This window comes from Gopherus evgoodei, chromosome 8, assembly GCF_007399415.2.
Source record: "Gopherus evgoodei ecotype Sinaloan lineage chromosome 8, rGopEvg1_v1.p, whole genome shotgun sequence".
NCBI classification, from domain to species: Eukaryota; Metazoa; Chordata; order Testudines; family Testudinidae; genus Gopherus; species Gopherus evgoodei.
In genome coordinates this window covers 110,839,040-110,866,277 of record NC_044329.1, presented here as the reverse complement: position 1 = coordinate 110,866,277, position 27,238 = coordinate 110,839,040, and the positions used below count along the sequence as shown (strand labels likewise).

The window sequence follows — 27,238 nt, the reverse complement described above, 5'->3', positions numbered from 1 at the left end:
CAAGGCCACCGCCTCTGGGTAGCGAGTGGTGAAATCTACCACCACCAGAATGTAATTTTTCCCCTGACTAGGTAGTCTTGCTGAGAGGTCCCACTATGTCCATGGCCACCTTCTGGAAAGGTTCTTCTATGATGGGTAAAGGCCTCAAAGCCGCTTTCCCCTTGTCCCGGGCCTTCCCCACTCTCTGGCAGGGGTCACAGGATTGGCAGTACTGTCGGACATGGGTAAAGACCCCAGGCCAGTAAAAGTTCTGTAGCAGCTTCTACCTGGTGCGCCGGATTCCCTGGTGCCCTGCGAGGGGGATGTCATGGGCCAGGTACAGTAGCTTGTGGTGAAACTTTTGGGGCACCACCAGCTGCCTCCTGATCCCCCATGCCTCTACTTCCCCAGAGGGATCCCATTCTCAGTATAGGAACCCCTTCTCCCACTGGAACCTCTCCTGGCAGCCTCTCCTCATGGTCTGTACTGCACTGAGGTCAGCCCGGTCCCTGGGCTTCCGCAAGGAGGGATCTTTCTGCAACTCGGCCTGGAACTCAGCAGCTGGGACAGGGAAGGGGACCTGCTCTCTCTCGCTGTCTGGGTCTGAGGCCGCAGCCTCTCTGAGCCATGTCCCTGGGCGTTCCCTCCCCACCAGGTTAGGGTCCTGTGCCTCGGGCAGAGTACCTTCCCCGTTGTCGGGGCGCAGTGCCCTTTGCTGACTCTGACTACGAGTCGTGACCAGGGTACCCCGGGCATTACTTGGCTAGTCCTCGAGGTCCCCCCCCCATTAACACCTTCGTGGGCAAATGTGGGTGTACCCCCACGTCCTTGGGGCCCTCCTTGGCCCCCCACTTCAGGTGTACCCTCGCCACGGGCACCTTGAATGGGGTCCCGCCCACGCCCATCAGGGTCAGGTAGGTGTCAGGCACCATCCGATCTGAGGCCACCACCTCGGGCCGGGCCAGCATCACTTCTGCGCCTGTGTCCCAATACCCAGTGACCTTCCTCCCATCTACCTCCAGGGAAACCAGGCACCCTCTCTGGAGGGGCAGCCCTGCGCCCACCCTGTAAACCAAAAACCCGGAGCCTGGAGCATCCAGCCCCCCAGAGGAGCTGACCTGGGGACCTCCTCCCTCCTTCACAGGTGGTATGTTGCCAGCCCCCCTTTCCTGGGAATGTTGTCCCTCATCCGACTAGGTCTTTACCCAGTCAACCCTCTGTGGGTTGGGTCTGCTCGGTCTGTCCCTGAGCTTGGGGCACTGGGCCCATATGTGGCCTCGCTGGCCACAGTGATAGCAGCCCATGTCTCGTGGGTCCCCTTGAGTGGGTCGGAGGGACCTGACGCTGGATGTTCCCCTTTGGTGGGGGTTCTCCATAGGCTCCCACTGGGAGGTCCCATGGTGACTCTCTCTCTGCGTTGAGGCAGGCCTGCTCCTTCGATATTCCTCCCTGTTATCCCCTGCCCGACTGTCCACAAATTGGTCGGCCAGCTGGCCTGCGTGCTGTGGGTTCTTCGGCTTCTGGTCCTTCAAGCACAGCCTCAGGTCGGACGGGCACTGCTCGTACAGGTGCTCCAGTATGAATAGGTCAAGCAGGTCCTCTTTAGTTTGGGCCCCAGCTGTTCACTTGCGGGCATACCCCTGCACCTGGTTGGCCAGTTGTAGGTATGTGACCTCACGGGTTTTACGCTGACTCCGGAACCTTTTCCGGTACATCTCCGGAGTCAGCCCAAACTCGCAGAGCAGGGCCTGTTTGAACAGTTCTTAGTCCCCTGCCTCCGCCCCTTTCAGTCGGCTGTACACCTCCACGGCTGTGGAGTCCAGTAAGGGGGTGAGAACTGCGATCCTGTCTGCAGGGTCAACCCTGTGCAGCTCGCAGGCATTCTCAAAGGCCGTCAGGAAGGTATCTATGTCCTCCCCCTCCTTACGCCGGGGCAGCAAGTGCTTATCAAAGCTCTTTGTAGGCTTGGGTCCCCCCTCACTCACCGCAGCCGGGGCCCCACTGCTCGCCAGCCGGACCAGGTCCAGCTCATGTTTATGCTGTTTCTTCCGCTCCCTCAGTTCTTGCCTCCTTAACTCAAGCTCTTCCGGTCTCAGCTCACTGTCATATTCCAGCCGCATCTGCTCCACGGATGCCGAGCGTCACCGGGAGGATCCCCTGCTGGGGGGTGAGCGTCACCGGGAGGATCCCCTGCTGGGGGGTGAGCGTCACCGGGAGGATCCCCTGCTGGGGGGTGAGCTTCACTGGCAGGATCCCCTGCTGGGGGGTGAGCGTCGCCGGGAGGATCCCCTGCTGGGGGGTGAGCTTCGCCAGGCGGATCCTCTGCTGGCCGGGGGTGTCACGGTGCCCTCGGTATTCACTGGGCTCCTCCTCTCCCTTCCCCTAGGCCTAGGAAGGGGGGGTCTCGGGAAGCCCTCGTCCGCCGGCTGACCACTCCCAGCGGGGACAGACACTGGTGCCTGCGCTGCATCTGCCCGGCTGCTTCCCTCAGAGACAGGGCTCCGTTCATTCATGCCGTCTCCCTGCTCCAGCTGGGCAATCAGCTGGTCCTTCCTGAGCCTCCCTGGGTGCAGCCCCCTCTGCTTGCACAGCTCCAGCAGGTCGCACTTGCGCCGCTTGGCATACATCTTCCTGCTGGCCACTCACAGGCCGGGGTGCTCGCTGCTCCCCACGGTTTCCAGGGGGACCCCTAGTGCACCAGCCCTTCTTGAGGTCACCACCTCTCTGCCAGGGTCGAGCTGCAGACTCCTCCGCCCCTGGGACCGCTCGCTGCAATCCCCCGGGGGACCCTGTTACTGCAAAGTCCTTCTCACTGGGCACACACTCCCAGGGGTTAACCACCCCTTCGTTTTACTGCTCCCCAGTCACTTACTGCAGGAAGCGCCATCCATGGGGTGCATTATCTCCCGCCGCTGCCACCAGTTGTCACGGAGTGTGGGGGAGTCCGGTCCTGCAGCCCTCTTCCTGGGACCCACAGTGACTCTCAGCCAGCCAGTAAAACAGAAGGTTTATTGGACAACAGGAACACAGGTTACAGCAGAGCTTGCAGGCACAGTCAGGACCCCTCAATCGAGTCCGTCTGGGGGTTCAGGGTGCTTGGATCCAGCATAGGATTCCCTGAATTCCCCCCACCCAGCCCAAAACCGAAACTGACTTAACTCCCCTACAGCCGGCCCCTTTCCTTTGTCCACCTTCCCGGGCAAAGGTGTTGATCCTCCTCCCTGCTCCCTGGCTCAGGTTACAGGCTGAGCACTTGTCCCTCACCTAAAGTCCCCCCCAGCTCTCCCATCCCCCACACAGACAGTCCCTACTCCATCACAGCTCCATGCAGACAGGCGTTACAGGTTTGGGACCGAAGCCATCACACAGCCAGCTCGATTTAGCTCTTTTCGCCCTCCATTCCCAGGATCATTGTGTTTGTGTTTCTTTGAATCCCCTCCAGTCTGTCGCGCGCTTTCGGGGATGAATGCAGTCGAGGGGTCTTTACTTTTATGATTAGCACTGACTAACTCCCCCTCCACCCATGTTTTTAGCTCCCTTTTGTGAGTACCATGGAGCCTCGCCACCACGTAGATCTTCCCGGGACAGTGTCTGATTAGTTATTTGTTTTAGCCAAAGAAAAAGTCTCCGTGAGAGTGCACGATGGGTGTGAAGCAGGGGCAGCCGTGATGGGGTGTCTCCAGACAGGAACACTCACCACGCTTGGATGCCGAGAAGCACGAAGGTGCCAAGTGCTGGACGTGCTCACGCTGGGCGTCATTTCACTGGGGCCAGTGGAGTTTCTCCAGCTTTACCCCGAGTTGGGAATTTGCCCTGAGGTTTCCGTGCCATTGTAAAACTGCAGGAGCCTTAGGATGCAGAGCCAGGCTGTGGATTGTGTTAGGAAAGAGAACTGGTTTCACACTTTGAGCAGAGAGAGAGAGAGGAAAATAGCCCCAGTCCTGTTCTCTTCCTCCTGCAGCTAAGGCCACCCTCACTGCTGCCTGTGTGACCCAGCAGCAGGGGACGGACAGGCAGATCAGGGATGTGGAGTGTGAGCTGCTGCAGGGAATGAGAACCTAACCGAACTTGCACGCCTCTCTCCAAGCATCCAAAGGTGGCAGGTTTGTAGAAATTTTGGTGATGCCTAGAGCCTGTCCCCCCGTACTCCACCCCCACATCTGCCTAAGGCTCTGGGAGGAAGTTTGGGTGGTGGGAGGAGGTCTGGGGTGCAGGCCCAGGCTGGGGCAGGGGATTGGGGTGCAGGCACGGTGCAGGTTCTGGGAGGGAATTTGGGTGCAGAAAGGGTGAGAGGTTGGGCTCTGGGAGGGAGTTTGGGTGGCAGGAGGAGGTCTGGAGTGCAGGCCCTGGGCTGGGGATTAGGGTGCAGGAGGGGTGCAGGATGCAGGCTCTGGGAGGGAGTTTGGGGATTTGGGGTGTTGGAGAGGCTCAGGGCTATGGCAGATGGTTTGGATGTGTGGGGGTGAGGGCTCTGGGGTGGGGCAGGGCTGGGGATGTGTTTGGGGTGTAGGAAGGCTGCCCCGGGGCTGGGGCCAGAGAGGAAGACTCCCCCAGCCCTCTTCCCATCAGCAGTGAGCTCTGGGAGAGCCCACCCCCCACAGCAGCACACTCACCTCGCACCACTGTCACTGCACAGGCTTCTAGAGCCCCCCTCAGGTCCAGGAAGCCCCCTTGCCTCCCCTGTGGTGGGTGCTGGGGGGAGGCTGCCATCACATGTGCACCTCCTCCCCTGCTCCTGCCCCTCACTGTAGCCTCCCTGAGGGTGGGAGATGGGGCTGCCCCTTGCCCTGTGCTGGTGATAGGTCCCGCTGGAAAAGGGAAGGGTCCAAGGCAGAGGAGTAGCCTACCCCTACCCCGCTACTAGTGGGTGGGGGAACTAGGACCCTGTGGCAGCAGTTGATGCTGGAAGCCAGCAGAGCGGAGTCAGTGTGGAGTTGCAGGGGAGAGGCAGGGACCCTCCGGGGCCTGAGGAGGTGCGTGGGGGCAGTAAGTAGGGCCGGGGGACACTTGGGAGAGGAGTGTGGGGGCAGCAGGCAGAGCCGGGGGGAGAGACCCGGCCCCAAACATTGGTAGAGCCGGGCCCCCTGGGCCTGAATATTGCTGGAGCCCAGGCACCAGGAGCCCATACAACTTGCCACCCATGCAAGCATCTCCACAGGTCCTTCCAACAGGAACGGTACATTTCTCCATCCCCTCCGTTGTGCACTGGACCGAGCTCCCTCGAGCCAGACGGGCCCAGAACACATCCGGTGAGAGCAGCCTTCTGTCCCAAAAAGCCTGGTCAGATATGCACAGGACTGGGCTGTGTGCTAGGGGATGGCATCCAAAGGGAGCAAAACTCACCAGGGCACGTCCTTCGTGTGCATCACAGCTCAGAGGATTGGCAGGGTTGGGGCTCTGAAACTCTTCCCCTGTGGAGAGAGCCAGCAAAAGCCTGGTGCACCACCTACATCTGGCTGAGACCCTCAGCACGGGACGGGGAATGAACCCTCCCTGCAGAATAGGCCGTCAAGAAGAACCGATCTAAAACCCACACAGCGTCACAAGCAAGCCGCTCCTCTATTAGCAACTAAAACAATATTTCCTATCCTCAGAGTTAAATGAGCCGATAGCTCGATCATGGAATGAGGAGCAGAATTAGAGCCAGGGCCACTGCGTGCCTTGGTTATTGGGAATCTATGCGGGAATCACAAGCATGCATTGCCTGTTTGCTCGGCGTTGGGCCGCCTCGCAGTGTTATTCAACAACCTATTTGCAAATGACATCTATTTCCAAAGGCCTTTTTTTCCCCGCATTTCCCCTCGTTAGAGCTGCTGCGGTAATAGGGCGATTCCAGTGCAATAAGCTAAATGCAAGCCATTAGCGGGGATGCAGCCATTTTAGATCTAAAAAACCCCAATCAAAGTCATTTAAGTTTTCTTATTATGCACATTAAAGTTGTGCAGTGTGGTCTGATCAAAGATAGCAACACCTCTGTGCTTCCCTATCTGCCCTTCCCCCCCCCTTCCACCTGATTTCTGGCCTCCCTCTCTCTGTATTCATTAGTGGTCACAGCTGTGCAGTTGGCCAATTACTTGGGAATAATAAGTACATTTTGCAGTAAATTAAATATTAATTAGCTCTTGGCAGGTTGTTTTTTTCCTTACTCCCCCCCCACTAGAAAACAATGGAAGACTCTGATGGGAATGCGGATGTGGGTTGCGAGAAGAACTTGCCCCTTGGCCACAGTGGATTCTCTGCCCTGTGGCCATCATTTGTTGCTGGCCCTGGTCATTTCTGTCCTTATCGGGAATGGGGTCACTTGGGCCCAGGGGACTGAGAGTCACAAGACCTGGGTTCTATTTACAGCTCTGCCACTGACCTACTGTGTCCCTCCCCCTGCTCTGTGCCTCAGTTTCCCCACTCACTCTTTGTCTGTTGAGACGGTAAGTTCTCTGGGGCAGGGACTCTCGCTATGGGTCTATGCAGTGCCCAGCATGGTGGGGCCATGATCTTGGCTGGGGTCTCTAGCACTACTGCCGAAACCTAAACGTGGGCTGTCCTGGATATTCACCTGACACTGTTTGGTGTTTCTGTTCCATGCCATGAGCCTCCCAAAGTCACCTATCTGGCCATTCGAGGCCCCGGCAGGCAGAGTGGTGCTGGAGGGAGGCATGCCAGGGAGCAGACGCGACCGCTCCAGGGTGGTGCATTAGTCCAGGCCTCAGCAGCCTGGGCTGCACTGGTCAGGAAGGTGTATGTAGCCAGTGCCATCCCTGCATGAGTGGAGCCAGGGGCCCTGCCCCCATCCTACCTGGCCGCACCGACACTCTGGGTGGGAGCAGAGACACTAAACCCGGGTGGTCTCCAGTCCGGAAGCGGAGCAGGCGAGGGACGGGGAAGGGGCCTCAGCTGCTGTGGGGAAGCCATAACTTGCCCCTGAACCCAAAGCAGGTGAAAGTTGCCCAAACACGGGCCAGGTGCACCCATCTGGAACCAGCCCAGGCCAGTGCCTGATTCTGGGTGGAAACCAGGCCAGCTTGATGGAGTTTCACTTTGCATTTATCATGGACCCCAAACAGGTCATGGGGCCTGAGCCCTGCAAACAGAGTTTTGCGGACAAGGATCCCAAGCCTGGGATCCTACCAGCCGCTCTGGTCTTTGCGCCCTGACATGGGCATCGTCAGAGCTCGACCCTGTCTCCTACCAGGAAGCAGAGGCTGGGCTTGGGAAACAACAAAGTCAATGTACTATGAAAAGCTAAGGGCTGGAGTCCTCGTGTGTATGTGACACAACCCCAGTGTGGTGAGCAGAAGTGACCATGGCAAACCGAGCTGAAATATCCGTGTGGATTCTCAGCTGAGAGCAGCACTTTGAGCCCTTCCGCTGGACGTGACGGTGTAGATACGGAACCTAGAAACTATCAGGAGAGAGAACGAACTCATCCGATGTAATGGAAAGGGGTTGGACAATGAAGCAGAGAAGATCAGCACGCCTGACTCTGCTCCCGTTTAAGTAAATGGAGATTTTGCCTTTCATTCTAAGCTACCTCTCCTGTCAGGGTTGTATCCGAGTACCTCACCGCAGTCTTCAGTGCACACAACACTCCTGTGATTTGGGGCAGTACTGTTAAACCCCTCGGAGATGAGGCACATAGAGAGAGTCTGTGGTGCATGAGGGAACTGAACCTGTCTCCAGGGTTGCTAACCAATACACCATTCTCCCTCTCTTCCCATGTGAGCATCCCAGAGTGCCCTGTTTGATCTATGACTTATGTCTTTGTTAAAAATTTCTGGTGAGGATATAAGCCACAAAGGCAAAGTGTGAGTAGTTTGTCCCTGTCAGCAGAATCCCAAGGTAAAACTCCACTTGTCCAGCAATCCGCTTTGTATTCTACTAACTGGCCATTGGGCTGGTGTGAAATGTACCTGTACTGGTTTTCCCTTGGTGTGCTGAATCCAATTCAGTATTTTTTTTTTTAAATGCAGTTTGACAATAAACACGTTGGGCTTATTTTATTTATAGTTCATACTTAGGACCAATAAAAGCACAGTTGGCTAATGTGAGATTTAAATCTTGCATCTAACTCTTGGCATCACATGATCTTTTGTACCGTCAATTATTTATTTGTGTTCCATCTTGTACAAACTTCCCATGCTGGGAATGAGTAACTGCAGGGGCTCTTTGAAGGCCTTTTGCTGTCGAACAGTAACTGGGATTCTCTTTAAACATGTGCACCTGCTTTTTCAAGCCATGGCTTCTCCTTGTAAACATGCTGTTGTGTTGTGTGTGAGTTTCCCATGCAAAGCTAACATTTGCACACGCACTTGGCATTTGTGCTCACAGATCCTATTTGCTCATGTAGAGTCTGTCGTTTGTGCTTGCATATGAGTGTGAGCAGCAATTCCACATGCAAAACCTAGAGGCAGAGTTGAGGTCATTTTAAAAAGGTGGATTTTGACCTGGCAATAAGCTTGTAAGTGTCATTGCTCATCCAGTCAGGCATCAGAAACTTGCCATGTGATCTACCTAGCCAATCAAAACACCTCCAATTTTGAATAGCAAATACTTGGTCTGCCCTCTGCTAAGATTTCAGGTGTTCATTAAATCGCGTTTTAAAAATGTTTGTCACAGACACCCCCTGAAATGATTATGTGACCTCCAGCATGTTAAAGAAATAAACCCAACCCATTTCAGTGACAGTAATCAGGCATCTCAGCCCATTAGCATCCTCCTGGAGACTGACTCTGGTGTGCGTTTGTCAGATGCAGTTAGGGGTCAGCCTGGAGGTACAACTAACGCAAAACTGCTGCTTAGCTGCATTACCTGGTTCTCAACCTGGCAGTCAGGACCTCCCGCTCTTCCCTTCCTGCTAAATGGCAGAGGGACCAGAGGGGTTCTGAGGCTGCCACAGTGGGGGATAGATTGAGAACCATGCCTGCCGTACGCTGGTTATGATAGTAAACTCCATGGGGCAAGGACCTGGGTTTGGAGAGCATCTGCCACTGCTTAGCTACTAACACAATGCAAAGAATGAGCAGGGAGGCTGGCTGGGTCAGTGCTAAGCCATGGAAGTCCACATGATATTGGCCATCACCTGGTTGCGTGTCATGCCCAGATCCACACAGGGAGCAGTCGCCCTTTTGTTTCTTGGAGCTGTCGCTCCTTTGTTTTTCAGGCCCAACAACTGGGGTCTTCTTCTATTTTTAAATCTCAGTGGATATTTTTGTATCCAAGTAAAAATGGTTTGGCAAGTTCTAGGAAGAATGTGACATTGGGAAAAACATTTTCTTTCTTTCTTTCTTTCTTTCTTTCTTTCCAGCCGATCTAAAGGCTCTCTAAATTCACAGTAGCTCTTCCTCAAGGTGAAATGAAGGCGCTGGGTTGTGTTTGGTGCCGCGGTCGGGGGGTTGGGGAGGGGACAGCAGGGAGGGTGCAGCGGAACAATGCAGCCTGATCTAGTGATTAAACAAAGAGATTCAGCCAACATGTGTAAAATTAAGTGATCAAGAGTTGATTACAGAGTGCATTGATTGTGTACTGATGGATTAAACAGAGTCGTGCCTGGGATGCGATTTTCCGAGCCAGCGAAAGAGAGTGCAGGCAATTGACGTGCTGGCCAGAAGGACCCGCTTCTCCCAAGCCCTGGCTTTTATACATTCTCCGGATAAATCTGCAGAGAGGCCCATGGAATTATAATCGATTATCCATTTCTCAAAGTCACTTAAGGGCCCTGAGCTAGAAGCTAAAGTGCCGGTGCTGTGAAGAGGCATTGGGTATGCGCCGGCATGTGCGCGTGCTGGTGCGGGGGGAGAACGTGGCATTGACCCTGCCTGCTGCAAGCTGATGAATCTATTTTCTTGTAGGAAACAGTTTTGACAGTTCAATATCTGTGTTTTCGATATGTGCCCCCCTCCTCCCATGCACCCGAGGGAGGAGGGCGCAGAGCAGGAAAGTGGGGAGGAGGGGAGAGGAGGCAGGAAAAGACTCTGCCCCGTCACCCTTTCAAATGATAGGCATATCAGTTTATCACCAACCGAACAGGCTACCCTCCAAGTCAAGGACACAGGCGCTGTGAGCCTGCCTTCAGAAATGTGTTGTGGGAGAGGGATGGGGTTGTGGTGAAAGGTGCTTGCACCTAGGCAGGACTTGTAAGGTTCCAGGCTGCACGCAGGCACAGGGAAGGAGAGCGGGTGCTAATCACCCCTTCCCAAAGGGGTGGGCAGGACTTCTCCTGGGCTCTCATTTGAAAATCAAAGGAAGAACGGAGAGTCCTCATTTGCAGGCTGTTTCCGTCTTTGTGGGTGCACTAGATTCCTTTAGTGGGCAGTGGGGAGACCAGGCCTCGGCTACACGGACCTCAATGGCACAATAGCTGGGCACCTGATGATTCGTTTAAAATCTGCCCCGTGGGCTCTAGAGAAGAGCTCCGATAGCGCCGCAGTGAGGCCCCTGCTGCAAGTAACGAGATGGAGATGGAAGAGTTCCTGTCTAGTCCTTCCCTGGAGCCAAGGCAGGGTCATTCCCCTACAAGACGTTTTGCTAGTGGCTGCATCCCGGGTCGTTTCTAAAATGGAGTTTCCTCCTTATATCAAGCAACTGACATGGGGACCAGCACCCATCTCGGTGCTGGTTAATTTGCCTCAATTCCCTTAGCTCATGGACCAGTGTCACTGTCATTTGAAGGGGCACCTGTGCCGCTCTTTCTGTGGCAAAGTGATACTTTGGCCCCTTGATGGTTTTGGCCTCACTGAGCCCCCTGCAAAATCTCATTAGCGCCGTTGGACAGATGGGGAGTCAGAGGAGACAGCCAACATTTCACATTCTGGATGTCCTGGGTCCCCTCGAGCCTGGTGCTCAGAGGTGCTAAGCACTGACTTTGGCTGCAATTGCAGGTGCTCGGCACCTCTTGCAGCCCCAGGGGTCTCGAGACTCAAAATGGAAACACTCAAAGCTAGTGGGCTCTTTGGACAATGAAAGCCTGCGTGAATTGCCCAAGGCCACAGAGTCAGCATCAGAGCAGGAGCTCCTGGCTCCCAGATCTGGACTTTCCCTAGGCCTCCCCGGATCAGCACATTCTGAATAATAAGGAATGCGAGCCCCGGAGAACCCAACAACTGCCCAGGAGTGGAAGGAGTGGCCACAAACGCACTGTTGCGCCATTCAGCCAGCTCTGAGAATGACAGTCTCACAAGCTGCTGCCCAGAAAGGGACGGGATATCCATACTGAGGTAATGCGTGCCAGCCGAGGACCCAAGAGACAGCTATCCCGTGCATGGGGAAATGCCAGCACCAGTCAGAAAATGGGATCCCAGAAAGATGACAGCCCTGAACCAAGAGTCTGAGATTGTGTTTGCTCAGAGCCTCCATTCATCTGTGACCTAAGCATTGCTCCCCACACCTGCCTTCCTACTCTGCAAGGCACCTTCGTGTCCATCATTCCAGCCTCTGAGAGTGCTTCCTGGCCAGGCGCGGTCTCCACATTACACTTCCACCTCCTGCCTCTAGCTCCTACTGCCATTGCCTTTATGGAACAGACAGAGTAATTTTGGACCATAACCATCTAACCTTGGCCCAAGAACAAGAGACCAAACACAGAAAATTAAACTGGATCCTCCCGCCTGGGCAGCAACTGAGCAGACCCACCCAACCCCCAGCTGGTTCTGCAGGTGCCATTGTTCAATGGTGTGGCAGACGAGGTCATGGAAGTAACCTTGGTAATGAGTGAAGGTTCTTCTGTGGCATGTGGCTCTTCAGAATCAAAAAGCAAGCCGGCTGGTGACGGTTGCCTGGCTGACATCCCTGGAGACTAAAATTCTCCCCTTCACGTGATAGTTGCAGCTGCCTCTGCTTGCCTCTACCTACCCCAGCTGGAATGTGAAGGAGGACACGTGGCATTAATCCTTAGCCTCATGGGGGGAACTGCCAGCAAGGACACCTGCCCCCTGGGAAGTGGCCTGAGCCCCAGCTCGCTTCACATGGGGCCACGAAAACGGCTTCCGACAGCAACAACTTTTAGTCACCGATGTTCTGGAACCAGGCTGGAAACGGCAGCCCTAGAGGTGGAAGGATCCACATCCCATTCTTGACCCCCTGAGATATCCAGCATATGGGTGCTCAGCACCCCAGCTGTCGGCTTTAATTATTGCCCTAGACTCTCCTGTATTTTGCCCTGCTGAAGATCTCCAGCCTGAACTCGACAACCAACCCCTGACTCAGCGAGGCACTCCCCATGTGTCCTAGCCAGATGGGCTGTCGTCAAGCGGAATAAAATCAGAGGCTCCCTGTGAGCACAATACACCTGGCAAGCTGGGTTTGGGGAGGAATCCAACGTTTCTAACTTCACTGAGAAACCAGTTCCGCCATTTCTTCTGGCAAGCCCATCTGGACATGAGATCCTAGCCCCACTGACATTCATAGCAGAGCTCCCACTGACTTCAGTGGAGCCAAGACTTTGCTCGGGGTGTGTAAATATTTTGGTGCTGAGGCAGCTAGTTAGAGGAGACGGGGGTGGGGCTCCATTTTCCCTAGCATCTGAGCTCTGCTCAGTGCAGAGGAGGGGAGAAGTCAGCTACAGGCAAGAGGCGCCTCCTCCAGATTTACACCAGTGGAGAGTTCACCTGCCCACGAGGAGTTCGCTGCCGGCCATTGACAGAACACGGCACCAAGGGTGCCACCCACACAACGCAGTCTGGCCTCAGGGGTCTGGCAGGGGAAAAGCTGGACAAGCCAATAACCAGGGGAAACTAGGACAGGCTCCAAGTTTCTTCTTAACATTTCTCTTTCTTGCCTGTAAATCCAGGGGACGCGTTGCTGATTCGCTCCGGTGCTAAGATGCTCCGTGTGCCAAGTATCAAAGCAGCACTGGTGAGATGGGGCGGCAGTCTGTCCCAGCGCCAGCAGACTTTTCCTCTCTTCTCCTTCCCATCCCTGCCACACTCTCCCTTTCCTCCTCTCTTTTCTTTCCAAGGCCTGCGTTCCTCTCATCGAGAATTCATTGTCTTGTCAGCCTCTAGTTAGCCGGCGTGCGTGCGAATCATAAATCACACCGCCCGGGCCTTTCTGCTCTGCTTCAGCACAGACAAAAAAATTGCACTCCATCACCGTGTCGCCCGGCTTTTAGTGGTATTGATCAACGTGGGCCCCCCCTTTTCATTTTAACCGAGCCAGTTAAGTGCAGTATCTTATTTTGTGCTGGGACAAATGAAAAGAATATTAGCAAGGGCTGAAATATATCTCTTTTTTATCTCTCTGCTACTTTTTTATTGAATCTTTCTGAGTAGGTGGCTTTCCGCAGGATGACAGCCTCATGACAGGCTCCTCATTAGAGCTCAGACAGTAATTGTGATGCATTTCCCTGCGCGGCCTTTTCACTTCTCCCCCCCTACACCCTCCCCTCTCCCTTTTCCCTGATTTGTAAAGTGATTGGATGTACAGACTCACTCCGTTTCTTAAATTATTGCCCAGCGCAATCCATCTTCCTCTCTCCTGCGATGGGCAGCTGTGCTCTCTGCAGATTGAGAGCAGGGGCTTTGGGTTCTCTTCCCCACCCAGGGGTTTCTTGCGCCTTCCTCTGCAGCATCTGGTACTGGCCACCTAGCTGGACCTGGGGTCTGATCCGCTTGGGCAGTTCCTGTGTTCCTCAGATCACTCTGTAGAAGTACCAAGCACTATTATGATTTATAGTCGTCACATATAGTCATTTTGGACCAGTTCCTCATCTGGGTGTTAATTGGGTTTACCCCAGCTAAGTATCGGGGCCTTCCAGTTAAATGACCCCATTTATCCAGAGCAGCAGCTGCACTGGGAACCCACCTGTGAAGTACAGGAAGATGGAACCAAACTAATGCAGTAATAAAATCAGTACTTTAGCAATCTTATCCCCATTGGAGCCCTCCATAGCCCTCCTGTCTCAAGATGTTGTCTCGAGAAATCAGAGCCGTAGCTAGATGAGCTACAAAGGGAGGATAGGGTTATGGTTGCAGCACTGCACTGGGCCTCAGGAGACCTGGATTAAATGTTCAGCTCTGTGGGACTTTAGGCAAATTATTTAATTTCTCTGGGCCTCAATTCCCCCATCTGTAAAAGGGAAAGAATGCCTCCTTTCACCCACCCTTGCTGTCTTCTACCTTCAAAGTCAAGACAGTTTCTGCTGGGGCCTTCTCACTGCTCTGGTAATGAAATAATTAATACTAACAAGTGACTCGTCAAAAGATTTTGTAAATCAAAACCAACTCTCCCAGTTCCCCAGAATTAATCTGCAGTTCAGCCTCAGTTATCCACGGCAGGGTGTGTTAGTCACATGGAGACCCCTCTGGAGGAGGATCTGAATGTACTTGCTGAGTGCCTGGCGTTTGGATAGTTGAGGTCGGAATGTGGATGCTCACAGGGCTAGATTCTGAGCTGTTAGATAGGTGTTAATCTGGAGTTATCTAGCTGAGATCAGGTCTGGCCAGTGGGGGATGGTTCTCCTTTGACTTGCACCGGGTGCATTCACTTACCCCAGCGCAAAGCAGGTGGCACTTTGCATGTGTGTTGGTGATGGCACAAGGCTGTGGAGAATCAGACCCTTGATCTTTCTGCTCCTGATCCAGCATCCACCAATGTCGATGGTCACTGAAACCGCCCCTTTGGTGTTGCTGCCTTGCCAGGCTGTGCCCGTTGGCTGGGATGAACCTCAGAGGGCTCTGAACCCAATGGAGCCCAGTGCACAGACTGTCTGGGGACCAGGAGAAGAGGCAGCTGGTCTCAGGGTAGGGTTGCCAGGTGTCCGGTTCACAGCTGGAAAGTCCGATCAGAAAGGGGACCTGGCAGACGTTCTGACCGGGCACGAGAAGTCTGGTTACCGAGCGTGGGGCGAGGCACCGGGTCAGCCTGGGCCGCCTCCCCCTGTAGGCAAGCAGCAGACTCCGCATCAGGCTGCAGCTGCCATCCCAGCCCTGGAGCAGAGGGAACCCAGCTGAGGGGTGGGAGAAGGTGGAGAAGATGCAGTGAAGAGGAAGGAGGAAGGAGGGGGATAGGAGTGAGCGACGGGGAGGAAGGAGAGGAGCTAGCAGAGGTGGGGCCTCAAGGGAACAGGCAGAGCAGTGGGTGGGGCTGGGGGAAGAGGTGGAGCAGGGGTGGGGCCAAGGGAAGAGGTGGAGCAGGGGGTGGGGCCAGGGGAAGAGGTGGAGCAGGGGGTGGGGCCAGGGGAACAGGCGGAGCAGGGAATAGGGTCTGGGGGAAGAGGCGGAGCTGGAGGTGGGGCCTGGGGAAGAGGCAGAGCAGGGGGTGGGGTCTGGGGAACAGGTGGGGCTGGGGGAAGAGGCGGAGCAGAGGGTGGGGTCTGGGGAAGAGGCGGAGCAGGGGTGGGGCTGGGGGAAGAGGTGGAGCGGGGGGGGGCCAAGGGAAGAGGCGGAGCAGGGGGTGGGGCCTGGGGAAGAGGCGGAGCAGGGGGTGGGGCCTGAGGAACAGGCAGAGCTGGAGGTGGGGCTGGGGGAAGAGGCGGAGCAGGGGGTGGGGCCAAGGGAAGAGGTGGAGCAGGGGATGGGGCCATGGGAACAGGCAGAGCAGGGGGTGGGGTCTGGAGAACAGGCGGAGCTGGAGGTGGGATCTGGAGAGCAGGCGGAGCTGGGGGTGGGGCTGGGGGAAGAAGCAGAGCAGGGGGTGGGGCCTGGGGAAGAGGCGGAGCAGGGGTGGGGCCATGGGAACAGGCGGAGCTGGAGGTGGGGCTGGGGGAAGAGGCGGAGCAGGGGGTGGGGCCAAGGGAAGAGGTGGAGCAGGGGATGGGGCCATGGGAACAGGTGGAGCAGGGGATGGGGTCTGGGGAACAGGCGGAGCTGGAGGTGGGGTCTGGAGAGCAGGCGGAGCTGGGGGTGGGGCTGGGGGAAGAGGCGGAGCAGGGGGTGAGGCCATGGGAACAGGCAGAGCAGTGGGTGGGGCCATGGGAACAGGCAGAGCAGGGGGTGGGGTCTGGAGAACAGGCAGAGCTGGAGATGGGGTCTGGAGAGCAGGCGGAGCTGGGGGTGGGGCTGGGGGAAGAGGCAGAGCAGGGGGTGGGGCCATGGGAAGAGGTGGAGCAGGGGATGGGGTCTGGGGAACAGGCGGAGCTGGAGGTGGGGCTGGGGGAAGAGGCGGAGCAGGGGGTGGGGCCTGGGGAAGAGGCGGAGCAGGGGATGGGGCATGGGAACAGGCTGGAGCAGGGGATGGGGTCTGGGAGACAGGCGGAGCTGGAGGGTGGGGCTTTGGGAAGAGGCGGAGCATGGGGGTGGAGGCATGGGAAGCAGGCGAGAGTAGGGGGTGAGGCCATGGGAACAGGCAGAGCAGTGGGTGGGGCCTGGGGAAGAAGCGGAGCAGGGGGTGGGGCCATGGGAACAGGCGGAGCTGGAGGCGGGGTCTGGAGAGCAGGCGGAGCTGGGGGTGGGGCTGGGGGAAGAGGCGGAGCAGGGGGTGGGGCCAGGGGAGGAGGCAGAGCAGGGGGTGGGGCCATGGGAACAGGCAGAGCTGGGGGTGGGGTCTGGGGGAAGAAGCAGAGCAGGGGGTGGGGCCTGGGGAAGAGGCAGAGCAGGGGGTGGGGCCATGGGAACAGGCAGAGCTGGGGGTGGGGTCTGGGGAAGAAGCAGAGCAGGGGGTGGGGCCTGGGGAAGAGGCAGAGCAGGGGGTAGGGCCATGGGAACAGGCGGAGCTGGAGGTGGGGTCTGGAGAGCAGGCGGAGCTGGGGGTGGGGCTGGGGGAAGAAGCAGAGCAGGGGGTGGGGCCTGGGGAAGAGGCGGAGCAGGGGTGGGGCCATGGGAACAGGCGGAGCTGGAGGTGGGGCTGGGGGAAGAGGCGGAGCAGGGGTGGGGCCAAGGGAAGAGGTGGAGCAGGGGATGGGGCCATGGGAACAGGTGGAGCAGGGGATGGGGTCTGGGGAACAGGCGGAGCTGGAGGTGGGGTTTGGAGAGCAGGCGGAGCTGGGGGTGGGGCTGGGGGAAGAGGCGGAGTAGGGGGTGAGGCCATGGGAACAGGCAGAGCAGTGGGTGGGGCCATGGGAACAGGCAGAGCAGGGGGTGGGGTCTGGAGAACAGGCGGAGCTGGAGGTGGGGTCTGGAGAGCAGGCGGAGCTGGGGGTGGGGCTGGGGGAAGAAGCAGAGCAGGGGGTGGGGCCTGGGGAAGAGGCAGAGCAGGGGGTGGGGCCATGGGAACAGGCAGAGCTGGGGGTGGGGTCTGGGGGAAGAAGCAGAGCAGGGGGTGGGGCCTGGGGAAGAGGCAGAGCAGGGGGTGGGGCCATGGGAACAGGCAGAGCTGGGGGTGGGGTCTGGGGGAAGAAGCAGAGCAGGGGGTGGGGCCTGGGGAAGAGGCAGAGCAGGGGGTGGGGCCATGGGAACAGGCAGAGCTGGGGGTGGGGTCTGGGGGAAGAAGCAGAGCAGGGGGTGGGGCCTGGGGAAGAGGCAGAGCAGGGGGTAGGGCCATGGGAACAGGCGGAGCTGGAGGCGGGGTCTGGAGAGCAGGCAGAGCTGGGGGTGGGGCTGGGGGAAGAGGCAGAGCAGGGGGTGGGGCCAGGGGAGGAGGTGGAGCAGGGGGTGGGGCACGTTTCCTTCGCCTGCCCGGGTCTGAGAGGTGGCTTGGAGGTCGCAGAGCCCCGGGTTTTCAGATTCATAAGGCAGTGCTCTGAAACTGACTCAGAGCTGAGCGGCCTGATCCTGCGATGTGCTGAAGCCAGCGGATGCCGTGAATGTTCACCATCACCCAGAATCGGGCCCTAGGGGAAGCACTGGAAACCCCACGGAGGCAGTGCCCCATCCCTAAAGCAGGACAGTAAATAGCCAGGTATGATCCAAATCCACAGACAGGGATATGCTGATTAGAGAATAAATACGGAAGGCAAAGATCAACATTATTCATGTTCTGTCACTTTATTAGCAGATAGTTTCTGCTTCCCCACATCTTTCTGCCTGTTTGCAGATACTCTGCGCTGATACATAAACCATCGCCCCTCTAATCGCTGTGTGCTTCTCCTCCGCCCATCAGCCCACCACGGCCCCTTCCCCACCACTTACCGTCACTGCCGAGCTGTTTGCCAGGGACGGCATTGCCCAGTTCACGGGGAGGAGAGCGAGCGTTTGGCTGCTTCAGAGCTAATATGGGGCTTGCTTTGAATGATTGTTTTGTGAGCTGGAAGGAAAGGAGGCCTGTCACGCAAGATACCTGCTATCAGGACACAAATAACACCAAGCCCATCATCGACCAGAAACGAATTGCTGCGGAAAGGTGTGTAGGCGTGCGTGGGGGGTGTATCATCGGCACTTGCAGCGGTGACAGCCCCAGGGAGGCTGTGTCAGCGTGACCCTTCCCACCGACCTGCTTTCAGTGCAGCCCGACAGGCACAGCATAAACTGTTGGGCCTCGGGTCCCAGCATGGGGTTGATTTTGTTCAGAGGCGTTTCAGGTCAAATGATTTGGATTGATTTTAAGTGATAGAGGCATTTAAAAAAAAAAGGCAAAAATAAGACAAGGAAATAGAAGAGTGGTCTCAGTTGCACTCACACGCCTGGAACATGACTTGGGCTACAACAATGAAATGGGAGGAAGGAGTTTTCTGATCGTTAAGACGTTTCAGTGGGATGAGACAAAGACAGGGAGAAAAGCAGCTTAGCACAGGGAAAGCCATCCTGGTGGGACGATCTCTGTGGAGGGGGTCGGAGCCCCATTGCTGGGACACTTCAAAGTAGAATGGGCGAAACACTAGCAAATAGCCTGTAGCAAAGGACCCTGCTTTTCCTCCTCGCTGCCCTGCCCACCTGAACATAGCACATGGGCCCCCACTTACACTCCTAGCCAGGGAGACCCAGAGAGACGCATTGGCTGGGGCAGGGGCTTTATGAGTGGGTGCTAATTCCAAACAAATAATCCAATTACAAACAATGTATTCAACTAATTTTGCATCTTACTGAGTTCCCGGAATGAACTGCAATGTGATTCTTCTCAACTTTGTTGATTCAAAGTTGTGTGTGAATTTCTCTTACCCAGCGGCTGACTTGTTCCGTAAGTCCCATGGAATCATTTCTGTTTGGTGACTGGACGATGGTCGTTCTGGTCTAACGCTCACCGAAAACGCATTCCCGGCTTTGCTTTCTGCGTGCACTGGGGGAGGGCGAGTTTGAAGTTGACTTTCCTTGGTGCCGGTGCTAATAACATGTGACTCACCAGCATTCACAGACACAAAAGGGGGCAGAGTCCGCGGCCAGAGCAAACTGATGTGAGGATCTAGCCGATGTTTCTAAGGCATCGTTTGCAGTGTTCTCCCAACTCTTCCTAATGGGGCTGTTCTCAGCTCTCCTTTTGCTGATCTTTCTATTTTAGGGTTTTGTGCTGTTGGCCATCACGGCGGGATCTGAGCCGCTCCCACATAAAGTACCATAGAAATAGAGTTCCTAGGGGATTAGTGGGGTCTGTAACAGTTCTCTGCGCATCTCAACTAGTGTAGGGTTTTCTATAGTGCCATAGCAGCCACGTCTCTTCTCCCCTCCAGCTGTAGCTTTGGGAGATCTGATCTGCCTGCGGCTCCAGGAGCTGAGGGGCTCTAGTTGTCCATTTATAAGACATGGACATTTGTAATATTCAGGATTCCTGGCCCTGGGGGTGTGGTTTAGTGGCTAGAGCAGTGGGGGGAAGGGCTGGGAGTCAGGACTCCTGGGTTCTATTTCCAGATCAAGGAGAGAGTGAGATCTGGTGCTTGGAGCAGGAGGCTGGGGGTCAGTCATTACCTCACTGTGGGATTCATTTCACCGCCGCATGGCTCGGTTTCTCCATCTGTGCAGCGGGGATAGTGACACTGACCCACCCTTGCCAAGCGCTCTGTGACCCCGGGAGGTGCTCCAGAACTTCGCGAGGTTGCTGGTTCCCATCATGACACGCGAGGGATGGTGGCTGCCTTGTGTTTTTAGCTGGCTGCGAGAGCTGGTGCTGATCCGGCCTAGCTCTGAGCTCCCAGGTCTGGTGCGATCCCAGTTGTTACTCCTGTTCTTTGGGCTCCAGTGATAACGCTGCCTCAGGAACCCAGCTCGTCCTTCACCATGGGCAATGAAAAGGGCCAGTTGGAATTCAGCCGTGGGTCTCAGCTGCCTTATATGGGAGCCATCTGACCCCCATTACCCTCTGGTATGGTCCGTGGCACTCGCTGGGATCTCGCCTTTTTGTAAAGCTGAGCGGAGGAACCTTCACTTGGCGTTCGGGGGCGATTTACAGCTCAGAGGGAGCTGAAGGAGGCTGAGAGCTTCACTGCCCAAAGTCTCCAAGAGGACGAGTTGCCGCCTTTGCGTTTCTCTTGCTGTTTGAAGTGAAGGAGTTTCCCTTCAGTTGTTCTTTTTAGAGTCACTTCAGCAACATACTTACACAGGTCTGTTGATGCTCCTCACTCCTGACCCGCAACCCCCTAGTATTCCAGCCCTGGGCTCCTCCCACCCCCATCCCCCGCCCCAAGCTCTGCCGATGCCCCTCAATCCCGATCTGCAGCCCCCAGTATCCCAACCCTGATCCCCTCCCCCCACCATCATGCAGCTCTGCCGATGCCCCTCAATCCCAACCCACAGCCCCCTGCTATCCAGCCCTCAACCCATCCCCCCACAACAGCTCTGCCAATGCCCCTCAATCCCGATTCACAGCCCCCGGTATCCCAACCCTGATCCCCCCACCATCACCACCATGCAGCTCTGCCGATGCCCCTCAATCCCGACCCGCAGCCCCCTGCTATCCAGCCCTCAACCCATCCCCCACAACAGCTCTGCCAATGCCCCTCAATCCCGATTCACAGCCCCCGGTATCCCAACCCTGATCCCCCCACCATCACCACCATGCAGCTCTGCCGATGCCCCTCAATCCCAACCCGCAGCCCCCTGCTACCCAGCCCTCAATCCCTCCCCCCACAACAGCTCTGCAGATGCCCCTCAATCCCAACCCGCAGCCCCCTGCTATCCAGCCCTCAACCCATCCCCCCACAACAGCTCTGCCAATGCCCCTCAATCCCGATCCACAGCCCCCGGTATCCTAACCCTGATCCCCCCCACCACCACCACCATGCAGCTCTGCCGATGCCCCTCAATCCCAACTCGCAGCCCCCTGGTACCCAGCCCTCAACCTCTCCCCCCACAACAGCTCCGTCGATGCCCCTCAATCCCCACCTGCAGCCCCCAGTATCCCAACCCTGATCTCCCCACCACCATGCAGCTCTGCCGATGCCCCTCAATCCTGACTCACAAGCCTCTCTGCTATTTCAGATGTAATAGGTGGGTGCAGGCTGCATATGTGTCTGTTTTCTAACAACAGAGCTCATCAGGGTCTGAGCTGCGACTGCCAGACTCATTTCACGGATAGCTAAGCTACGTCGGAGCCCAGGGACCCGATCCTGCTGTCAGTCACACTGGTGTCAATCTGGGGTCGCAACCTGGAGATCAGTGGGGTTGCTCTGGATTTGCATTGATGTAACAAGACAAGGATCTAGCTCCCAGTCTCCAGAAGGGAGAGGTGGTTGTGTTATTATTAATTCAGTAGCCGCCTGGGTTGTGATCCATTTGCAAGCTCCCTCGGAAGGGGCTGGTGGAAAAATTCCACAGCGCAGGGGTTCATTTGTGTATCAAGAACTCTGCCTTCAGGGCAGGAAATATTCAGTTTCAACACTTACAGTTAAACATTTCCTCAGAGCCTCAGAGCCCCTGCAAACAGCGGGAGTGCCCAGGCTCTGCCTTTTCATCTCTCTGGCACTGGCCAGCGAGGGGGAAATGCAGCAGAGTCGAGGAAGGTAAACACTGGAGCAGAGCCCGACAGCATTACAAGGGACCGACGGGGGGAGAGAGAGCGGCAAGGGAAACAAAAACACAGCTGCCAAAAACAGACCCTGAAAAGAGCCGTTCAGAGTCTCCCAGGAGCCGGCTTGGCAAAGGTACGGAGAGCGGAGCTGGGGGCACCGACTGTGTCCGCATGGGCAGGCAGGCCTGACCCAGGCTGGGAACTCTGGGCAGCGTCTGTCACAGGTACCCAGCGGAATAGATTTACCACCCTAGCTCAGTTCAGAGGTGGCTTCTGCTTTTCAGTGGCGTGGGCTGGGTCAGTGACCTGCTCGAGATCCCAGAGCTGGACTCACTCCTTCGTGGTGGTGAGTGCCCTGCCAGCCTCTGCCTATGGACTGGGCCAATGCCGAGCGGAGGATGTCTCTGCCTCCTTTGCTGTTGCACTCAGGGTTCACTGCACCCTTCTCCAGCATTGCACAGTGCCTGGCTGTCATCCCCAGACGACAGAAGAGATCAAAGGGTGGGAGTCTGACTGGGCTCTGAGGCCAGAGAATACGGTCCGGGGTGTGTTCTCAGTTGGCCCTGCGCACAGACAACACATCTGTGGCCTCAAGAGCGTTCCCTATTTACCGCTAGTCCTGCAGGCCTGGGAGCCGTGCGTAGGAGTCAGAATGGGTCTGCTCATAGTGAGACTGGCAGCTCCTCTCGGCAGTGCCGTGTCTTTCCCTCTCTGCCATGAATCACCAGCGCAGCAATCAGTAACACCCCCGCGCAGCTGTGTCACAGGCCCTGCGCCGCTGAACCCTGATGGAGGATGCCCCCCGACAGCTCCCGTGAGAAGCGCCTGTTCGGGTGGGAGCTCTTGCCCCGCTGTCCTCACCACGGTCCGAGTAGGGCAGCTGTCCTGTGCTTGGCTGGCACAGATTTGTTACAATACAGTGAGTGCAGCTGGCAGCTAAGGGGAGCACTGCTCATTCCTCCTGCTGGCCTGGCCTGAGGGGGCTGCTGGACCCTGGACAGGGAGGCTGGGCTTGGGGACGCCGGGCACAATCCAGCGCCCAGCAAAGTCGGTGAGAGTCTTTCCGTTCATGGTGGTGGCGCTTGGCTCAGGCCCTGGAAGAGGAGGGGGGACTCCTGGCAGTGGGGAAGCCACGTGGCCCCTTGGAGGCCAGGCAGGTTCCATTTCATAGCCCCCAGCGTTCGAGGAAGGATTCTGCAGCCTACAGCTCTGGTCTGTGCCAGGGAAACGGAGCCGATTTCACCCGTAGCTGCCTTCCGGACACGCAGTCCCTGGGAGCTGATTGCAGGGCAGTGTCCGCATGTCCCCCGCATGCAGCCAGTGTGCTGGCACAGAGCGGGTGAAACAGGCCGTTCGGTTGGGGGTAGCAAAGCTGCCCCTAGCACTTGATGGGCGTGTTTTGCTCTGGTTTCTTGAGGCTGCTGCACCGTTGCCCTCTGTTGCAGTGCCGCTGCTGCATGGCCCGGGGGAGTTTCCCTCCTTCGTCCGAAGGCCCCCAGGCTCGGCCCTGAGAGCGCGGCTGGAGACGGTGGCTCCAGAGCGCTGCTAGTGGCCATGGCAAGAAAGGGAGCCTGCCCCATCCCAGCGCAGCCGCTACTGTTCCGCGTCGCAGGCAGTCTAGGTCTCAGAAGGTGCACACCCAGTGCAGGCGGATGGGGAGGGGATCCAGGAGGGCAGCGTGTTTACTCAGCGGGGACCCAGCAGGATTTCCGTCCGCTCGAAGACGGCCTGTTTATTTTGGGAGGGAGACTCAGACAACGCCATTGTTTTGTTGCTGGGGCTAACGTTATAAATAGCAGGCAGTGGGGGGTCCCTCCTGGGCTATTTCAAGCCCCCGCCACACAAAAGTGGAAAGGCTCCAACAGGAAGCTGGAATTGCTCAAATGCTGGCCTTTCCCGCTGGGGTCAGCGCGCGCTGGCTCTTTGGCTCTGGTTTGGTTTTGGGGTGTTATTTAAACACGAGAGACTGAGGAGAGAGCTTGTGTCAGAGGGTGGGGGAGACATCCAGGATAGCAAAGCTGCATGTCTGCAAATCTGCCGGGAGGGAAGTGGGGTCCAGTGGATGGAGCAGGGAGGTGTGGGAGAGGGGTCAGAACCCTTGGGGTCTGTTCTGGGCTGGAGGCAGAAATTGTGTCTCATAGCTAGAGGGGGCTGCGCATCAGGACTCCTGAGCTCCCTGCCCAGCTTTGAGCTAGTGGTTAGAGCAGGAGGGGCTGTAAAGAGAGTCGATTCATGGTGGTGTTCCGAGCTCTGGCTCTGACCTTGGGCAAGTGCCTTCCCTCTCACTGTCGCCATTTCCACAGGGGGCTGGGAGCTAATTAATGGCTTTGCCTAAAGTGCTTTGCAAGCCCCACAGAAGGACCATCACTGGCTACTTGTGCCCTTGGAAGGCAAGGAGGAGCCAAGGTTAGTCACACACTTATTTCGGACCTTGCCTCTCGTTAAATGTGTGCACAGGCCGTTTACACGGTGAGCAGCAGGCACCCCGGAAAGCTGCCAGCACCAACATTTCATCCTTTGAGAAGGTCTCTTCCTTTAACGGGGATTCACTGAGCTGAGCTCCACCGTTCTCAGGAGCCATAAAATGGCACCTTTGGGCTTGTGATTGGAAGGCCACATTGCATGCAGCCTCTTGTAGCCAGCGCAGACTGCTTCATTGTGCATTACTGCCTCTTGCTTGGATTGCACCAATCTGATCCGTGTCTAACACATAAATAAATAATCCAGCAGGAGGGTTCACATTAGATGACAACGGGCAGCCATAAAGCATGCTTCCTCTGCAGGAGCGCTCAGACCTGGACTCGGCACGCCCCCTTATGATCACAGGCGCTAATACAGCTGGGAAACAGGGATTTGGAGGCTGGGGGGTGTTTCTCCTTTATTGTAGCTTCATTGTTTGCTTTAGAGTTTTATTTTATGTTAAATAGGTGCTGTATATTCCTAACGGAGGGGCAATAAAGTTTCTGAGCTGGAGGAAATTGGCTTAGAAACAGGGACTTAAACAGAGGAATCTGGTTGTGCAGTGAAAATAGAAAGGCAGCGTTCTCAGGCCTGGGGCGAGCCGCAGGAGTTTTTCTGAGCTCTCCCCAGGCTGATCCTGCAGGGTTCTAAGCGCCCTCAACTCCCAGGGAAGTCAGAGAAACTCAGCACCTCTCAGGATCAGCCCCCTGATAACATCAGCCTATGGGGAGACGAACCACATGAGATCGAATCGATCCCTGGTGTGACTCCGTGAACTTCAGCGCAGCAAAGCCAGGATCTGGCCCCTGACCTTTCTAGTGGGCTGCCAGCCTTCATCCTGGAGTGCTGGGGAGCAGCCTGAGTGGAGCTGCTGTCAGGAAGCCAGACGAGGCGTGTGGCTGTGGCCACGGTGCAGAGCCCCAGGGAGCACAGGGTGGGATTTGGTAATGGGAAGCTGCTGCAGAGCAGTAGGGAGCCCCCCCACTAGGCTCCCACATGGCGCTGAGCCCTCCTTTTATATGTACTGTTACTGGCCGTGTGGGGCCAGGCAGGAGGGAGAGGTGTGTGCTCTGAGTCCGGAGCTGGAACAAGCCAGGAGCTGCAGGGGTTCCTCTCCTCTCACCACAGGAAATGAGGAATTCCCATGGCCTTCAGTGGGACTTACTCATCCCTGAGCGGGGTGGGAGGAGGAGAACAGTGCCCTGGATTATCGGCCGCTCTGCCACTGCCTCGCTGCATGGGCTGGGGGAATTCCCCTCTCTGTACACAGGGGATACTTATCCTGGCCCACCTCACGCAGGGGCCGTCAGGCTTAACAACAATAATTAGCACTTTATCGGCCGTCCATCTCCAAGTGGCAGAGCAATAGCGTCGTTCCACGTTTTGTAGCTGGGGAGACTGAGGCAGAGAGCGAGGAAAAGGTCCTGCCCTAGGCCACCCAGGGAAGCAGTGGCAGAACCAGGAATGTTAGTTAGGAGCCCAGTGTGCCAGGTGCTGTGCAAAGAGAACAAAACCGGGCCCTGCGTCAGTCAAGAGATGGATACAGACAGAGACAGATGGAGGAGTACAAGGAACTAGAACCCGCTGCCTCCCGCTGGAGCTGATGTGTACAACGTGCCTGGCCGAAGAGCCTTTAATCTGGAGGGGCGTTCGTGCTCTCTCTGTGTCTGCTGCCAGGGAGTGAAATTCATTAGAAAATACACTATAGAATAGCTTGTTCCATTCGCCCATATTCTATTAGTCGCGTTCAGGTCGTCACGCTGAAATTCAGCCAGCCTCAAGTGGGAGCATGTCACTCACACTAGCAATTTCCCACCCAGCCCTGTCCCCAAACACCCCGTCTCAGTCATACGAGGGAATAGGACCTGGAGGCTGTGTCTAACCCGGCTGTGAGGGCTGGCAGCTGCACAGGAACAACAGGTCCATGGGAAAAGTTTGGAGCCTCGATAGAAGCCAAGTGGCAAAGCTGCATCTTTCCTTTCTGCTCCCTTCGGGGTTGCTGTGCCTTGGGGCTGGGCAGGGCGCCCACCAGCTCCCTGTGAGCATCAGTCCTGGGGGCTCTCTCAGGTCCATGTGCTACCGTGCCTAAACCTGCATTGGGCCAGCAGAGAAACATGGCTGGGGTAATGTCAGTGTCAACCAAGACTGGGCTTATGCAGGCACGAGGATTAATGCTGTCTCCACTCCCTTCCCTACAGGCAAGAAGAAAGCAACCTTGTATGACAGCCAGGCCCCGATCTGCCCCATCTGCCAGGTCCTTCTGCGCCCCGGAGAGCTGCAGGAGCACATGGAGCAGGAGCTGGAGAAACTCACTCAGCTGAACGTCAGGTAAGGGACTTCCCTGTTTTTCCATCCTTTCTCCGCCAGAGCGGCCAGTTGGCCGAAGCTTAAAATCCAGGTGTGGGAGCAGGCCCCTCCCCAAGGCCAGCCAGTCGTGGGCACTTTCCAAGCAGGCCCTGCCAGTGATAGTGAATGAGGTGTGTGTGGGAGGGGGGGTTGTGGACATGAAGCGCCCAGGGGACTGGGCTAAAACCAGCAAACTCATTTTCACATGGGAGCCCAGGGCCTGATCCAGCCCCCGACGAAGTCAGCAGGAGTCTCTCCATTGGCTTGACTGGGAGCTTCCCTGGGAGTGGAGCGCAGTGCCCACTATAAAACCCAGGCATCCAGAGAACAAAGGGCAAATGCATTTACCCGCTGAGTCCCCAGTAACACTCACTGCACCTCTGGAGCTCAGAGCTGGTCTTCACCCGCCTTCCTGCAGGGGGAGGAGATGGGCTGAGACCCTCCTTCCCCCAGCCCTTAGCCCTTCATCCTGCTTCCCGTGGCCATTAAATACACTTCACCGAGTAATGTCTCCCTGATGTTCATTGCAATTTGATTCAGAAGCAGTCCTTAGACATAAACTAATGGATAGGTCCATCGATGGCTACTAGCCAGGATGGGCAGGGATGGTGTCTCTAGCTTCTGTTTGCAGGAGCTGGGAATGGGCGATGGAATGGATCACTTGATGATTCCCTGCTCTCTTCATTCCCTCTGGGGCATCTGGCTCTGACCG

General features: G+C 56.6%; 1 protein-coding gene across 4 annotated transcripts in view; it reads left to right on the top strand.

Moving 5' to 3' along the window:
• The window catches only part of RNF220 (ring finger protein 220), a 398,783-nt gene that overhangs the window by 250,188 nt on the left and 121,357 nt on the right, over positions 1-27,238 (top strand). For all 4 annotated transcript variants that reach the window (XM_030574139.1, XM_030574137.1, XM_030574136.1 and 1 more), the window contains one exon: positions 26,379-26,508. In XM_030574139.1, the coding sequence (XP_030429999.1) occupies positions 26,379-26,508 (130 nt within the window). The remainder of the gene's footprint in view (positions 1-26,378; positions 26,509-27,238) is intronic.